The following is an 18396-nucleotide window of genomic DNA, read 5'->3' as shown; positions in this document are numbered from 1 at the left end:
ATCTCTGGCAGCTCAGACCAGAATGCCAGTGTACCAGTTGCCAGAGATGGTTGTTTGTGTGTATGTGAGGTGTGCTTACTTTTGTGAGTAAATGTGTTTGTGTTTATTTTTATGATGAAGGCTGTGGCCAAAAGCTAATGTGTAAGTATCTTTTCGTTCTGCCTGTCTGCAAATCAAGGTGTCATCTTTACAAGAAGTGGGAGTCTACCTTTTCCTTAACTGTTGATATTCCAGCCTGGAGTTTCAATTGTTTAATTCTTTTAGTATGAAGATGAGGGCTTCCTGGTCTATTGAGTCATATAGTTTTTTGAAAGTCAATGATAGTGATAACACATGATTGTTCTTCGATTTTTGGTATGCCATGACGTTTACAGATTTTTTGTGGGCAGGATCTTCCTTTCCTGAAACAAGTTTGGTATTCTCCATGTTATGATGTAATTGAGGTTTTGCTTTGTTTAGTAGGAATCTAGAGAATATCTTTTATGTTATGTGTAGGAATGAGATCCCCCTGTAACTGCTGTCTCTTTGAACCCTTTCTTATGTAGTGAATGGATAAGTGCCATCTTGTTATTGAGTTATAGGTGCTTACAAATGGAGGTTTTAATTTGTACTTTAAACTACCTGTATATAACCAACAAGATTTCTTCAAATAAGATTTGGAGGGAGTCTATGGCCCTTTTCTTTTTTCCCAAAATTCAGCTGTGATGTGGTTTTCTTCTGAGGCCTTATAGTCTTTGAGATTTGAAACAAAAGACTGTGTTTCCTCAGCAGTGGGTGATTCAAAGTAAGGGTTGGTTGTTGATGTGGTCTAAAATTTCATTCTTCTATTGGTTCTAAACAGTTGATTAGGTTTCAGAAATATTCTTCTGTTGTTGTGGGCAATATTGTCATGGAGTTGTAGTGTTGGTGTTCTGTATTTCATTACTTTTTGATTTAAAGTCTTATAAAAGTTCCCTGCGTTGGTTTTGATGAAGTATTGATTACTTTGAAGGAGGAGTTGGTCTTCTTGGGCTTTCTTTTTTCTTTTGAGATTTTTGCTCACTTCTTTTCTTTTGTTTAAGAAGTTCTGTCTGTTATGTTCATTTTTCTGTGATTACCACTGTTGCCATGCTTTTCTTCTGAGCACAAAGAGTCTGTCACATTTTTCCATACACCATGCATATTTTTGGCATTGATTATGGGAGCTAATTGCCAGCTTTACTTATTAGGCTTTCTTTTATTTAATCCCAGTTTTGGTTTTTCATGTCTTCAATTGTGAGGGAAAACTCCTTAGAGTTAGTTATCTTTTCTGGATCATAGTTTCTTCTTTTTGGTTGTTGGTTTTGTTTTTCCTTTTGGGGATTCAAATGTTCAAATGTGTGTGAAATCCTGTGGGACCAAACTGCTGAGGTCATCGGTCCCTAGACTTACACACTACTTATACTAACTTCTGCTAAGAACCACGTACATGCGCGCATGTCTGAAGGAGGACTCGAACCTCTGACGGGAGCGGTTTGGGGATTTTAACATCTGTTATTGATATTCGTTTTTATTTTATATTGGGTGTTATGGTAAAATGAGAGGCAAGTTAATACAGTGACATAATATTTTTGCTCCAGCAATGCCCACTAGCAGCTGACACTGAAGCATATTACTGTTCCATCTTATCCTTCATTTACTGATACCAGTCAGTAGGAATTAAAATATGAACTAATATTAAGAAAAGATGTCAGTCCCCACCCTTCCACACCTACACCCAGTTGAAAATAATGTTTAAATACATTCTTAATAAACTGAATCCAGAAGCAGGATGAAATTACCAGTTCACTAAATAAGATCTGAATATGGTATTTGGTCAGTAGTAAATTCACTATACTAATGATGATCACTTGCGCCAGTGGACAAAAGTTTGTAAAACAACATGACATTGTGATCACATACCTGGAAACCTTTTATTGGGAATGATAATGACCATCACAGCCTACAATATCACAGGAAGCATTTCCTAGTATATCACAAATTCTGCCTTCATATTTTTTTTTTATTGCTATGGGATGATTATGAGTATTTTCTACTGCTGTAGTATTCATAATTCTCTCACTAAATAAAATATGGTGCCCTGAGAAACTGCTCTATTGTGGCTAAAACTTTTACATATGAAATTACAGATCTGGCAGACTAGCTCTATTCACCGAGGAAATGTTAGTAATAACTTCCTTTATGCATGTCTGTAGCAGATTGCTTGGCTGTTGAAATAAGAAAAAGGAGAATTGTTTTGAGTTATAAATCTTTAGATATGGAGATTTTTGGTATAATCTTTACAACCAAGTTCTTTCAGCTCTGAGACACTGATAATATCTTTCTTTGTGAGTAGAGCAGGAAAAGTGTTTAGTCATTGAAAGAAGATGAAGGAGAACTTTTATTGAGTTATAGGTGCTTACAAATGGAGGTTTTAATTTGTACTTTAAACTACCTGTATATAACCAACAAATTATTTCAGCTGTGAGATAAAGATTGAAAAAGTCTATTCTCACAAAAAAATTTCAATACTGATGTGTCTGTCACTGTCAAGAAGAAGAAATAGATATACCAACAAAAATAATAAATTTTTGAAACTTACATATACAGTTATATTATAGATAGATAGACTATTTTTTTTATCTTTTACTTATTCAAATGTGTTTAAAGGATTATTTTTTGTGTGGTTGGTGGACACTATTTTTGATTATCTGAAATGCTCAGTAAGAGCACATAAAGTAAATAGCCCTGGAGAATTAGTCACCCCAAGATAATAGGAACGATTTGCTCACTGAGCACTGCCCTGTACTGAGATCCGGAATATCTGTTGTATTTCAAGATGTTCTACTCGACTGCTTCTACCTTGGTGATTCTACACTATCCTGTTTCAAGAATAATGACTAAGAGAACAGACTTGCTATTGAAGTATAATGGAGGGTGAAGTAAAATAGCAACTACTTTTCTTGTCAGCTTCATACTGAAGAAAGGCAAGACTATTATTACACTCTTACCATAGTATTTTGGAAATGTAATGTTTGGGCAGTTTCTTTGTTTAAACATTACTGTACATCTGCAAATATGTTTCAAAAAGAAATATTTTTTAATCTTTTTATGATTGTTTGTATTTTACTAGAAAGAAATTTCATCTTTTTGTATTATCGAACAATAAGAAGTTTCAGCTCATTTATATAATGTATATATTATCATATATTTCTGGAATTAATAACTTGAGTGTGAAATATATTTTCTTACTGGAACTTCAACCATTCTCATTAATAGCAAAAGGCTGCTCAGTGGGAAACCACAAGCATTAGTAAAAGCACTATAAGAAGAAACATACCTGAAACCAATTAACTGTACAACAGTTTATAACTGAAGGATAAAGATGTAGCCACTTGCGAAATGATGAGCTGGCAGGACTGATGCATAATATGAGGTGTAATTTCTGCCTACACTGATTGACAAAGAAGGAGAATACTGAAAGTGCACTGATATCTAGATTGCTATTCCCTCCTTGGGCAGAAAGTCGCACAAGCTGAAAATATCATAAAATACAAAATAAGATTTCGTTTGTATAGTAATGTTTTTGCATTGTAACAGAAACACATATGTATTAACACCATTTGTTTTTTAAAGTGCGTAACAGGCTGTTTTTGGTTTCAAATAACTTCAATGGCCCTTCTGTTGAAATAATAATTGACTGATTAAAGGACTATGCTATATTTGTTCATCAAAAAGTACATATAATAATTTTTGGCTCTTAATTTTACTTCTCTTTTAAAAAAAGAAGACAGTGCAGAAGTAGCAGATACCAAAGCATACATTGAATTGATACATAGGATGCTCAAAATAGAGGAAAAATTCAGGCAAATGTTACTGATCATTGCTGTGGAACTTCATGACAGATGTAGACACCAGACATCCTCAATTAAAAGAGAATGCTGCTGAACCTATAAGGTACACAGTGATCAGCCACAACATTATGAAGGCTGACCTGCTCTCGACATAAATCCATACAGGCAATAGCAACATTAACTGGCAAAGAATGACTGCTAGTTAGACACATTCAGGATGCATGTAGTAGCAGAGAGCATGCTGTCCATGTGTAGAAAAGGGGGAAGTGCACGATCTATCTGAGTTTGACTTAGGGCAGATTGTGATGGTAGGAGGATTGGTATGAAAATTTCAGAAACTGCACAACTTGTCAGGTGTTCAAGGAGTGCTATGGTGAATGTCTTCAATATGTTGTGAAATGAAGGTGAAATCAGGACGACATGTTGTGGGGTTGGGTGGCTGCTCCTCATTACAGATGTTGGATGTCATTGGCTGGGCAGACTGGTAAAATAGGACATTCAGTGAACTGTAGTGGAACTAAAATCAGACTTCAATGCTGGGCAGAGAACAAGTGTGTCTGAACACACAGTGCATCAAATCCTCACAACAATGGGCCTCTGCACCTGAGAATTCTGTATGTGCCAATGTTAACATCATGACTTCAGCAACTACAACTGAAATGGGCACATGATCATTGCCACTGAACACTGGTGCAGTAGCAGAGTGTTACACGGTCTGATAAATCCTGATATCTTCTTCATTGTGCCAATTGAGAGGGCACGAAACCATAGTCTTCCAGGGGAACAGCTCCTTGACACAAGTACTGTGGGACGGAGACAAGCTGGTGCTTGCTACATCATGCTCTGGGGAACAGTCACATAGGGCATCTACAGATCCAGTTTAGCTCATGCAAGGCACCATGAGACCAAGGAGTATTGAACACTGGTTGCAGACCATGTACACCCCTTCATGACGATAATGTTTCTCAATGGCAGTGGCATTTTTCAACAAGGTAATGTGCTATATCACAATGCTGTCAATGTGATGGAGTGGTTCAGAGAACACAGTGGAGAGTTCCAATTGATATGCTGGCCACCCAACTCGCCAGACCTGAACCCAATCAAACACATCTGGGATGTGATTGAACGCAGCATCAGAGCTCATCGCCACCTCCCTGGAATTTATGGGATTTAGGTGACTTGTGCATGTAGATATGGTGCCAACTCCCTACAGTGACCTACCAAGGTCTCATTGCTGCCATGCCATGATGCATGGCTGCTGTTTCCTTGCCAAAGGTGGACATAATGGCTATTTGATAGGTAGTCATAAAGTTCTGACTGATCAGTATATAACACAAGTATTCAGTGGGATGGACTAGAGTTACTACGCATTTCTAAGAATATTTATGTAACTATTGTAAATTTCATTTAACCATCTTGTATGTTCAGTCGTGGACAGATGCAAAGTGATTAATAGCTAATTACACATAACACCATTAAATAGGACCTTTCATCATAATTAAGCTGCACTGTGACCCAATTAAACAGTGTTATACAAATAAATATTACATGATAACAATAAAAAAGAGATGTACTGATTTTACTATTGCTGCATTACAACATTCAGGGGAGCAAAAGAAATGTAAGTTATAAGTCATAGAGGTGTAGGGCCAAGGGTAATGGGTAGGGAGTTACTGCTTCAAACAGCAATATGTATTCATTTATGATAAGCTTAAATTTATCAGCAGCACCCGTTTCCAGATATACTGATTCTCTTCAATTACATATGAAACGCAATCTCAAGTACTTATAAAATGATGCCAGAGTCATCCACCTACATTTAACTGCAGTGGTGCGATGCATATAATGGGAGAACCTCTGCATTTAAGTGTTAAATGTGTAGGAAGGAACATTCTCAGTACAACGAGAATTTTGGCCAACCATGAAATGTGTCTGGATAACATAATAGTAAGTAGTCTGTTTACAAAAAGCTGGTACAAATCTTGATATGGACACAAATTTTCAAATGTTACTACAGATGGACACTGAGTACATTTCATTTTGCTGTAAGAATGATTCAACATTATGAAAGTTTCATTCTTTATTATACCAAAAGAGTTATATAAATGTTTTGGCATATCACTCAAACTGTTATAATCTGCTGCAAGGAGTAGGGCATCATACATGGAGAGAGAATCTATGACCCTCCTTAAGTCATATAAGTTTCTTCCTTAAGATAGGTTATCAATTACAATTTGACAGATATCTGTCAGTCCAATGGTAAAATTTTAGTATTCTCATAACTGTTTTAATTCTTTCCTGTTGTTGTTTACAGTTACACTGCAAAATTGTTTATCCAATAAGTAAGCAAAAGCTGTCCTCAGTGCAGAGAGCTCTTTAAAGATTGCACAGTATTACTGAAGATAATATTCTTGTGCCTTCCTCTGACCATTAAACAAATTTACTTTGACAGTTACAGAGATGCCTACAGTTTAACTAGAAGAATGTGTGGGACAATGGAAAATGTGTTAAGACATTAAGGAATAACTTCATTGCTCTAGAGAGAGTCATCAAGGCTAAAATTGCAGGGAAAGGCAGAGACTGGAATATGCAAGAGAAATAATTGAGGATTTTGTTTGTAACTGTTGCTCTGAGGTGAAGAGAATGATACAAGAGAATAAATTGTAGCAGGCTGCTTCAAATCTGTTGAATCAAACCTGTTGAAAGAATGATGAGAAAACAAAAAATGTTTAATACTTAGTCCTATAAATGGTGCTGGTGTTTTTACATTTATAGTTTACTGTTAAAGGTAAATGCGCTTGGGATTGAGCCCCAACCTTTGGATAGGTAGTGTGGCAGTACCCCTAAAATACTTAGCCTTTGAGCCATGTATATATGTCTCCTCTTAATGACTAAGTAGCTCATTAAGATTAGCAATATGGCAGTTCATCAGGTAACACATAGTGAAATAATGTAAATTGTGTTGTTCCTCAAACATTTTAATGGAAAGTGTGTTATAAGATACTTATTACATTTCACAAGACAAATGTGAGTTTTCATGCTTACAAAAATGAGATATTTAATGCTAATATGCAGATGTAAACAACAGAATTATTGTAAACCACAGATTTTCATAGGTTTATAGCTGTGAATCATTTATTGACATTACAACCAGATGTGAATATTTTGCAACAGATATTTCAGTGAGACTGCTGGTCACCATCATCAGATGCTACCAATGCTGGTTAGATATCAAGAGGGTATTCCATGCTTATATACTATTGTCAGGTCCTTCCCTGTGATGTGTTCTGTATTTGATACAGTCCCAGTTTCTGGTAAATGTCCTCTACATGGTTTGTAGCCAGTGCATGTACTTGGACACTTAATGCTCTGTATTCATTTCATGCTAGCAGGTCTACGTCTTCTTTGTACAGTACATTTGAGTACCTGACTGTGGAAGTTCTGTGTTTAGAAATGTTTCAGTGTTGTCTTGTATGTTATGGTGAAGGAAATAGAAACAAACTGTAATGATTAAGGATAAATGAGATTACAGTCCTCCGAATTCTTTGAACTACACATAGTCAACAAACTGATCTCTACACACCCTTTGCTTGCGGAACAAAATTTGCTTCAGTGGGTGATAAGGATGTGGGCAAAGCTGCAAACTTGGGCTATTTCCTCTTGACCATGTCTCATGAAATAAAATTAAGATGAAAAAAAGACATTGCTACACAAAAACAATGGATGAGACTCATGCATGCAGCCCACCTTCATGTAAAAATTTATTCAACAGCTGGGTACCCTACCATGCCATCACAGTGCATTCTTCCTCTTGTTCTTATGTTGCCAAGAATAATAGATTGTACAAAATCAACAAAGCATATCACAACCATAATACAGAAAATAAGAATGACTTGTATGGAGAGCTGAAATGCCTCAGCTTAGTACAGAATGGAGTTCACTGCTGCAGCATAAAGGCCAATAATTTTTTGCCACCCAACACCAAATCTAGTATTACTGAGATAACTACATTAATAAAACATCTAAAACAGTACCTTCTTGAAGCAGGTATTTATTTCTTACTTGAATTGTATAATGCTGTATGAGTGTTTAATGCATGGTAAAATGTTAAACGTTTAATATGAATTACGTGGTTAACAACTATTTGTCTTTATAACTGAAACTATTCTATGTACACACCAGTGTGTAAGAATAACATGTATGGACTCATTGTAAAAGTATGACATGTTCTACATCCTTGTGACCTATGAAACAAAAACTAAAATAAATAAATAAAAATGGAGAAGCAGAGGAGTCCAAAGCTATCAGCCTATCACCTATAATCCTTACGCTATGGCGGCAGCTACAAAAACTTCTAGGAAGCTGAAGAAGCACAGGGTGAAAGGGATGTCATATTTGGCTTATGCTGTTGCAGTGCCTACCAAAATTTACAGTACACTGAAGAAGCATAGGGTGAAAGGTATGCCACACTGACCCATAAGCATCTGGTAATCTGGGCAATATCAGGGATAACTTCAGATTACAAAAATCTGGAATTTGCTGCATACTCTACAAATGTGGCATAGCCTATATCAGACAGACAACTAGCATCACTAATACCTGATGTTAAGAACACCAAATATAATTGAGGCTACTGTAAGCCACCATATGGTTCATGTCAGAGGGTCCTTGTAAAACTAATAGTCATGTACTTTCCCATTCCACTCTAAAACAGAACAGAGGAAAAATCATTGTCTTTATGCCTCCATATAAGCACTAATTTCTATTATCTTATCTTTCTGTTCCTTATGCAAAATGTACATTGGGTGCATTAGAATCCTTCTGCAGTCAACTTCTACTGCCATTTCTCTTAATTTTCTCAATAGTGTTTTATGAAAAGAACATCATATTCTCTCCAAGAATCCCCATTTGAGTTCATGAAAGACTTCTGTAATACATGTGAGTTGACTGAACCTACCAGTAACAAATCTAGAAGCCTGCCTCTGAATTACTTCAATGTCTTCCTTTAATCTGACCTGGTGGGGATCACAGATACTCAAGCAGTACTTGACAAATAGGTCATATTAGGGTTCTATGTGTAGTCTTCTTGCATGAGACTATCCTCTTGCATGTCTCCTCTATATGAGCGACATGTTCCTAAAACTCTCCCAACAAACTGAAGTCAATGATCTGCTTTCCCTACTGCCATTTCATTTCATGTAGTTTTGCAGCATTATGCCTAGATATTTAATCAATGTGAGTGTTTCGAACGGTACACTACTAATGATGTATTTGTGCTTTACAGGATTGTTTTTCCTGCTCATCTGCACTTGACTTACATTCAGAACAAGCTACCATTCATCACACTAACTAGAAATTTTGTGTAAGTCATCTTGTATCCTCCTACATTCACTCAACAATAAAACTTTCCAATGAAACACAGCACCATCAGCAAACAGTAGCAGATTGCTTCTCATTCTGTCCATCAAATCGTTTATGTATATAAAAAATAAGAGTGGTCCCACCACACTTCACTGGGTCACTCCTGATAATAGCCATGTCTCTAAGGAACACTCACCATCAAGGACAATGTAATGGGTTCTATTACTCAAGAAGTCTACAAGCTACTCACATATCTGGTAACCTGCACTGTATGTTTGAAGCCTCAGTAACAATCAGCAGTGGGGCACCATAGCAAATGTCTTCTGGTAATGTAGGAATACTAAATCAACCTGTTGCCCTTCATCCATGGTTTGCAGAAATATCATGCATGAGTGAAACTATGACATGATATGAGGTACTTTGAAGATCAGCTTATTGCTCAGATCCCAAACTTGAGAGTGTGTAATAAAAGAGTCTCTAGAAACCACATTTGCAGGGAACTTAAACAGAGAAGTATGATACCAATTTGGCAGGGCTTAGGAGCCTGCTCTCAGCCTACTATTGTAACAGAAGAGTGGATGGTGGGTGGGGATGCAGAAGGCTCTGGAGCTCTCACATTTTGCAAGCTTGCAACAGGACCAGACTATGAACAGGACACTTAACAGTGCAAGAATGGACTGGCACTCATATTCCTGTCTTCCTAGCAACTGCAATAGGAGCAAATATTATATAGAAACTAGGGAAACTCCAGAGTGAACTCAACAGTAAATATCTGTACTCAAAATGCCAGCTACATCAATGGAAATCCAGGAACTTCAGATATATTAGCCGTGGGCTCATAGGGGGTGCTTACAAATATTAGGGAGTGCACTGGATACTGAAGAAAATGTAGGAAACTAAAAAACTAAAGTATATACACATGGAGTACCTTCTTGATTGCACAGTAGAATCAGCACCACCTGATGATGGAAATGAGCTGTGACTGTTATGTTCTTAATAAAATAACTAAATTCTTGAAATGAGTTATGGAGTTTTAGGAATAATATTGTCTAGATAACTTAAAGTATTTACTTCTTTATCACTTTACTGAAATTTTTGCACCTGCTCCAATCATTACATCCAAAGCTAAAACTTATGAAACAAAGTTCAGTGTCACTTGCAATAAAACATACACTTTATGGGGTGTGGACAGTATTGTTTGTAAACCCTGAAATACTGAGCCAGCAAGACAGTAAAATAATGATTGTATGACTGAAAATTATTTGCACAAAATTATTTTTTACTGTAGGGCAATGAAGAAGAATGGTGTTTAAAAGTTGAAAATGTTCTACAGGAACACAGCATTCCATAAGGACAAAGTTGTAGGTTTCAGTAATATTCTACAAGAAAATGTAAGCGTATCATTGCAGATTAAAATTAAATTTCAAAGGAAACTGGAGACTGTTACTCAGTTTACCTCCAAGATTTCCTGTTTCTCATTAACAGAGAATATGTTTGGAACTTCACCAGAATCCAAAAGGAGTTCTATGTCACCTAAAAATACCTCCTCTTTAATTTGTGCTTCAGTAATCAGAAAAGCTGTCTCCAAATTTCTGCCACCACAGTTTTTGAGTAGGTTCCTTAGATCATCTCTCCACTGATGCAGATCTTAAAAAAGTGAAGTACATATTGTGAACACAGTGCATCACATGTGGTTTTAGGTAGCATAAATACTGTAAATACCTCATTAATTTACAAAGAGAATACCCACATGGGTTGAGCAATGGTAAACATATGTAGCATAAGACTGAACTCCACAGACAAACTAAGATACTGATAGACATGGTTAGCTGTTTTGATATGACTAACCTTTGGTCTTCAGTGGCTCACTGTTAACTGATTTGTTACTCAAATATTTTTTTTATGCCACATCAGACCCAAAGGTTAAAACTGTGATAGTATGAATAGTATTTATAAATTTTAAGTTATGAACTTCATAAAATAAGTTTACACAATTATAATTTTTTTGTTTGTATGCAGGTACATATCTGTGGTGCTGGTACACAACAAAATCTTCATACCACAAGATGAGTCAAACCAAAATGGCACAGCCTGTATCCACTTCATAAATGATTTGTGGAACTTTTGCATGGATATTTTGTTGTGTACCAGGTCTGAAGACATTCACTTGTAAACAAACCATAACTTTATTTTCTGAACTGATAGTTGAAACTTTATGATTAGCCTTGTAAGAGGACAATATTGTGCAAAATAATAATAATAATAATAATAGCAGTGGACTATAAAATAAAAATTGATACATCAGTCCTCTTACTGTATAGTAAATGCCAACTGGTGATAGCAAGAAAATAATTTCTGAGAAAGAGAAATCTGTGTGGAGGGTAGAAATTGTTGAGGGTGATCAAGGCACCAACACACTTAACATGTTAAAATTTATATAGGTTGCAGCAGTCATACAATGATGAAGAGACTTGCATAGGCTAGACTGTTGTGGAGAGTTGCATCAAACGAGTCTTCAGAATGAAGACCAAAATATACGGCATAAAATTTAGTTAGTTTATTACTTTTTTGTTTATCCACATATCATTTTACACACATTTCAGACATCTAATTAACATAACAATAAAGCACAAATAAAAGATCAACAAAAAAAGACAAGTTATTCTTCAATTTCTCCCAGTGTATTTATTGCTCGAACAGTCCACGGGTGTACTGGGGTGTACCGCCCGTTGGACACTATGGACCAGCAGTACACCTGTGGACTGTTTTGGGGAAAAGAAAGAAAAATTAACTCATTTTGAGATGCAAATTTTGGCAGGCATAGTGTAAAATGTCCTTGGTTTTCCAGCACTGTTAAAATAGAAAGAAAGATTCCAGCTTTTGACAATTATTTTGACTACTGCCATTAGGATCAACTTGCAATATGTTGACCCTGGTCAGTACATTGGTAATAATAATCAAAACTGTGAACTTTTACTTTAATTTGACATAGTGAGGAGACAGACAACATATTACACAGGCATGTTCTCATGAGAAAGTTTGTTGTTATACTTTGAAATTTAATTCCACAGTTTTTTATACGCTGTGTATAGTGTACAATTGTTCATTCATGGGATAGGACACCTCCTCCCACTGGGAAAATAACTGCCTAGACTGCTCTTGGGGTTAAAATTTCATCCGGGAAAAATTCCTCCCCTTTCCATTGATGTCTTCATCATCACCTTTATTGTCAGTCTTCACCTTCATTGCCACTCACCATCTTTGTTACCAGTTATTGATTCAGTTTCATCACTTGGTTTTCCATGCCTTCATCATGGCTTTTTGTCTTCCAGATTCAATGTTGCTGCCCTTATAATCTGTGATAAACCAGCCCATAACTACAACATACAGAATCCTATACTCCCACTTGTAGTTCACTTCCACCTCCAGTTATGCCTTTATTCCTTTTGAATATGCCCACCTGTTCTCCCCACTTTTCCCACCTTGCCCACTACTAATGTGGCTCCATTGGCCTTTCTATCTACACTTATTGAACCTCGGAACCTACCAGACTTCTCCTTTATAGAAAGTATCCCTACAGTGCATGTTGCAGCTCCATTGCCATTGCCACTGCGACAGCTGCTGTTGCCATCACCACCACCACCATCATACTGCCACCACCACCACCACAAGCACCATCATCACCACTTCAACTGTTTCCAGTCAGAAACATTGCCAGCCTTAACTGTTACTCCATTGCCACCAAGATCATCATCACAAATAGGCCTGGGAGCAGAAGCACCATCTGAAACAATTGCAGCCACAACCATACTGCCACCACCACCACCACCACATGCACCATCATCACCACTTCAACTGTTCCAGTCAGAAACATTGCCAGCCTTAGCTGTTACTCCATTGCCACCAAGATCATCACAAATGGGAGCAGAAGCACCATCTGAAACTACTGCAGCCACAACCAAATCTGCACTAGCTTCATATGCAGCAGCTGTGACCACACCAGCTACATCATCAACAGCTTCAACTCCAGCAGTTGCAGGTAAGATATCCAGCCATGTGAAAATTTATGCCATTCTCAGTCAATATTCTGATACAATTTCCCCCAAAACATCCCCACCATCAACCCATGCATGCCAGAAAGCCAAAAAACCCCACAGAAGCCCAACACTTAATTTGGACTCCACTCCCACCTTTTCCAACACATTCCTTCAGTTTATCATGCCCAGATATTAAAGTCCTTAATCTTAAAAATCTAACCCTAAAAATGAAAAAATAAGTTCCAAACCTCAACATGTCACAACTCATAACCCTCAAAGACTCCATAATCATAAAATAAAGTCATCTATCCCTGATCTCTTTTCCCACATGGTACCCAAATTTCCTGCCTTAACTTTCAGCCCTCATATTTACTTGCTCCCCCTTAGCCAACCATATCCCAGACCCACAAAACTATGCCCTGTGACTGTATCAAATGGTTATTGGTAGTGTAGTTGCTCTTCCAAACAGCATCCCATGTGATCAAATCTGTTGTGCCATTACCTGTCGTTACTTGTGCTTTAGGTGCATGGGCTATGCATTTCTCTTTTGAAAAGGAACAGCATGATGCAGTCAGAGGATCAAGTTGCACATGTCAGTTTTCATGCCCTGCAGCTAATTCACTGCAAATAATAACCTGTAGGTTTGAGCCTGCAGTCAAATAGTCCATGCACTGCCTAGAAATGTGAGTTAATAAAATACACAGAAATACAAATGAAAAGTTAAATGCATAATTTAACAACAAGAGTCCTATTCTATTGTCTGTAATTGATGTAGACTACAGGGAATTCTATTTAATAATGTTTATTCAAGAAAGGACATCCTAAATAAATGGGAAGTGGTCTTACAATATTTAATTAACGTACAGACAGAAAATACCCTTATCAAATACAGCAAGGTTACATTGAGAGCATTATGAGAATGGCAGCAAAATCCCCAAACTAAATTGTAATCAAAGAAACACAAGAACTAAGTCCATTTTGTCATCACAATACTTGAAAAATGCACCAGCTCAAAACAGTTCAGAGTTCAACATGTGATACATAGAATAGTAACTCATACTCTGTCTATCCTCAGTTCAATAATGTGGTCGGAAAAGTTCAAGTTCTAGTCTGGAGCCTCTAGAAATAAAGTTCCTTCAGAAGTTAAAGTGTGGCAGTGACTGTTCACTATCCAGAAACAAACACCTCCATGATCTAATATCACTCATTACCACAGGAAAGTCTGCTTCCTTCCAGATCTCACATAATGTGCCCAGAATTGCTCCCTTGAGCTCTTCACTTGAAAGTCACAGTCTCCACATGATTTCCATAGTGTTCTGCTACTGTCTCTCTTTCCATTGGCTGAAAGCCATCCCCTCCAGAAATACATTATTCTTATGTTCTTCAGACATCATTTGACCAATTACCAGACTAATCTGACATATTATTACAATATTTAAATAAAGAAAAATTATAAACATTCATTCACTCACATTCAGACCTTTCACAATAAAAATAAGTATAGGTTTTTCCATAAAAATGAGCCAGTATTCTTGTGCAAGTGCACTCACAGTAAATGACAACAGACTTGCTAAATATTGTTTGAACAATGATATAGACCTGCTTGTCAGAAGTGCCTTTTGGCACTCTTTTACAAAGATAATGTCAGCTAATAAATGTGACTGACCAGTTCTTAGATTACCTCATATTTTGTAGCCAATTATGGCTGGTGCTGGTGGCCCCTCAGTTTTTCACATGAAACCATGATCATACATTCATCATATGTATGATCATGGTATTTTGTGATAAACTGAGAAGCTGCCAGCAGCAGCCATAGGGGCCTAAAAATATCTGAGGATGGTTTTAACATGAGCTGAAACTAGGGATAATAAACAAATATTATTGCAATCTTGACTGTTGTTTTATTAAAACTTTCCTTCAAACTCGTAAGATAACTGCATTCTAAATTCATCAACATCCTAGTTGCATAATATAAAACACTTCTCCCTACAATTATTATCTTAATCATAATACAAAATTGTTATCAAAATTTTACGTACAAATCTACGCAAAACCTTTCCAAAATAACATGCATCAAAGAATTAATCCTTCTAATCTTCTAAAAACTTAACTCATACTTTGCATATAACTACATGTTTTACTCCCACAGGCAATTTAATTTTTAATGAGGTCTGATAACATCTATGCACTAAATTTTATGCAAACAGTAATAACAATTAAACTCCACATTTACATGAGAAACCCATCCAAAACACTACAAGTAACACATTTAAATAACCACTTGGAATTTCTCTCACATCTTACTTACAGTACAGTTCATACCTCTATTTCGAAAATAAAGAAATTAATTATGTTCTACTGATCTTCATGCACCAAGAGTTGTGCAGACAATATACACTCCCTCCAAGTATTACATTTTGGCCCCTACTTTATCACATACATCTTAAGTTTACCAAATTACTCCTTACACAAAATGGAGAAAAACTAAAATTCTTAAAACTACACCTGATATATACTTATTTACACACTTATAAATACACATGCCATTCTAATTTTAGAAGGTGCAAACCTCCCACCATTGCCTTTTATAACATTTTTCCTCACCAATGTTAGTATCTTTTTAATTCCACTCTCTTATTTTTTTTAACCTCTCTAACTTGAGGCCTTTTTCCTCATTCACCAACAGACTCTTACATTTACAAACCGAATTTGTAACTACTGCTGGAACATCATTTTTAGATTTGAGAAATGAACACTTTCTTTCTTCATCAGCATTGGTTATTGCACTTATGGGTCACAAATTTTTAATTTCATACCTCTCTAAACACTGTCCGCTCAAAAGATCACTTTTAATATCTATTCCTTTCTCTTCCATACCTATTGTACACAATATAGCGTCAGACCAACCTTCAAGTTCATTATCATTATCAAACAATTCATTAAACACTTCATTTACTCTGGTTTCATCTTTCCTCCCTTCAAGACTTCTTGCTACTTTATATTTCTCCTGTGTCCACCAGCAAGGTAGTGATAACTTCAAAATATTCCTATACCATTTCCAATCATATCTTCCTTGTCATACCATACAGTACTAACATCATCTCCTAAAACAAATACTTCCCCCATCACCCACTTCTATATTCTCCCACTCCACCTCCAGATCATTTGTAGGCTTTAAATCACGCTCAAAATCCTTCATTTCATCATCCTTGTAAGCACCAAATATACTGTTCCCTTTGTCTGAAGTAATGATATCAGCAGCTGCAACAATCTCACAACTTAAAACCTCATCTCCCATACACAAAACCTTGCTTATTTCCACCACATCACTACAGACTTTATCACAACTAACTCCATTAACATCCACTGATAACTCATAAGATTCAGTACTTAAATCATCCATTACATTCATCGATACATTATAGAAATCACCAACAATAACTTCATAAACCTTGACCAATACATCATATAAACTGCTGCTAGTGCATCACTTCACCTTAGAATTCACAGTATTCTCAAATTCTGCCAATTTGCAACTACATCTTTCTTCGTAACATATTCTCCCTTCTCAGATTTCCCCAACACTTTGCATTCTGATTGACTGCTAATGCATTACTGTCACACTATCCATCTACATCCACTCAAAATTCATGTTTTCATTCCAGGTCATCAGTTCACTTTCACCAGTAGAAATAAATGCACAAATTCCTTCCTCCAAGATATCTAGATCAGTAACTCAAAATTCATGTTTTCATTCCGGGTCATCAGTTCACTTTCATCAGTAGAAATAAGTGCACAAATTCCTTCCTCCAAGATATCTAGATCAGTAACTTCAACCTTTGCAACTTCAGGTTACTGCTGGTCAGACAAACTCTTGGTGCTGGTAGTATCAGTGAGCGAGCTGATTCCTGTGTAGAATGGCGAAGGCGTGCATCTATCTGAGTTTGACAGAGGGCACATTGTGGTGGGCCAGAGACTTGGCATGAATATTTTGGAAACTGCACTATTTGTCAGGTGTTTGAGGAGTAATGTCATGAATGTCTTCCACACATGGCAAAACCAAGGTGAAACCACGTCCAGACATCGTGAGATTGGGCATACACCCCTCTTTACATATGTCAGACATAGTAGACTGGGCAGACTGGTAAAACAGGATGTAAGGTAACAGGGGATAATATGGAGCTCTTTCAAGTAGTTCATAATTTAAATTTAAAGCACAGCAACAGAGATAATATGCTGGGCAAAATTGACCGGAAAATACTTGTTTCGTGTTTTGATGGGCGTTGTAGTTCCGTTGCATAGGGTTTTGGTTTTCTTTTAATAGCAACAAATAGAGGAATCACTCAATAGAGGAAAGTCCACTGGACCTGACGGGATACCAATTCGATTCTACACAGAGTACGCGAAAGAACTTGCCCCCCTTCTAACAGCCATGTACCGCAAGTCTCTAGAGGAACGGAGGGTTCCAAATGATTGGAAAAGAGCACAGATAGTCCCAGTCTTCAAGAAGGGTCGTCGAGCAGATGCGCGAAACTATAGACCTATATCTCTGACGTTGATCTGTTGTAGAATTTTAGAACATGTTTTTTGCTCGAGTATCATGTCGTTTTTGGAAATCCAGAATCTACTCTGTAGGAATCAACATGGATTCTGGAAACAGCGATCGTGTGAGACCCAACTCGCTTTATTTGTTCATGAGACCCAGAAAATATTAGATACAGGCTCCCAGGTAGATGCTATTTTTCTTGACTTCCGGAAGGCGTTCAATACAGTTCTGCACTGTCGCCTGATAAACAAAGTAAGAGCCTACGGAATATCAGACCAGCTGTGTGGCTGGATTGAAGAGTTTTTAGCAAACAGAACACAGCATGTCGTTATCAATGGAGAGACGTCTACAGACGTTAAAGTAACCTCTGGCGTGCCACAGGGGAGTGTTATGGGACCATTGCTTTTCACAATATATATAAATGACCTAGTAGATAGTGTCGGAAGTTCCATGCGGCTTTTCGCGGATGATGCTGTAGTATACAGAGAAGTTGCAGCATTAGAAAATTGTAGCGAAATGCAGGAAGATCTGCAGCGGATAGGCACTTGGTGCAGGGAGTGGCAACTGACCCTTAACATAGACAAATGTAATGTATTGCGAA

The 18396-nt window shown here is 36.9% G+C and overlaps 1 protein-coding gene across 1 annotated transcript in view; it reads right to left on the bottom strand.

The window, feature by feature from the left end:
- The window catches only part of LOC124722185 (dynein axonemal heavy chain 7-like), a 913348-nt gene that overhangs the window by 453479 nt on the left and 441473 nt on the right, over positions 1-18396 (bottom strand). Inside the window, exons 15-16 of the mRNA XM_047247384.1 lie at positions 10669-10859; positions 3338-3532 (exon numbers count right to left, since the gene is read on the bottom strand). Coding sequence (XP_047103340.1) covers positions 3338-3532; positions 10669-10859 — 386 coding nt within the window. The remainder of the gene's footprint in view (positions 1-3337; positions 3533-10668; positions 10860-18396) is intronic.

This window comes from Schistocerca piceifrons, chromosome X (assembly GCF_021461385.2).
Source record: "Schistocerca piceifrons isolate TAMUIC-IGC-003096 chromosome X, iqSchPice1.1, whole genome shotgun sequence".
Classification (NCBI taxonomy): domain Eukaryota; kingdom Metazoa; phylum Arthropoda; class Insecta; order Orthoptera; family Acrididae; genus Schistocerca; species Schistocerca piceifrons.
Note: the sequence above shows the minus strand (reverse complement) of the source record. Positions and strands in the feature narration are given on the sequence as shown.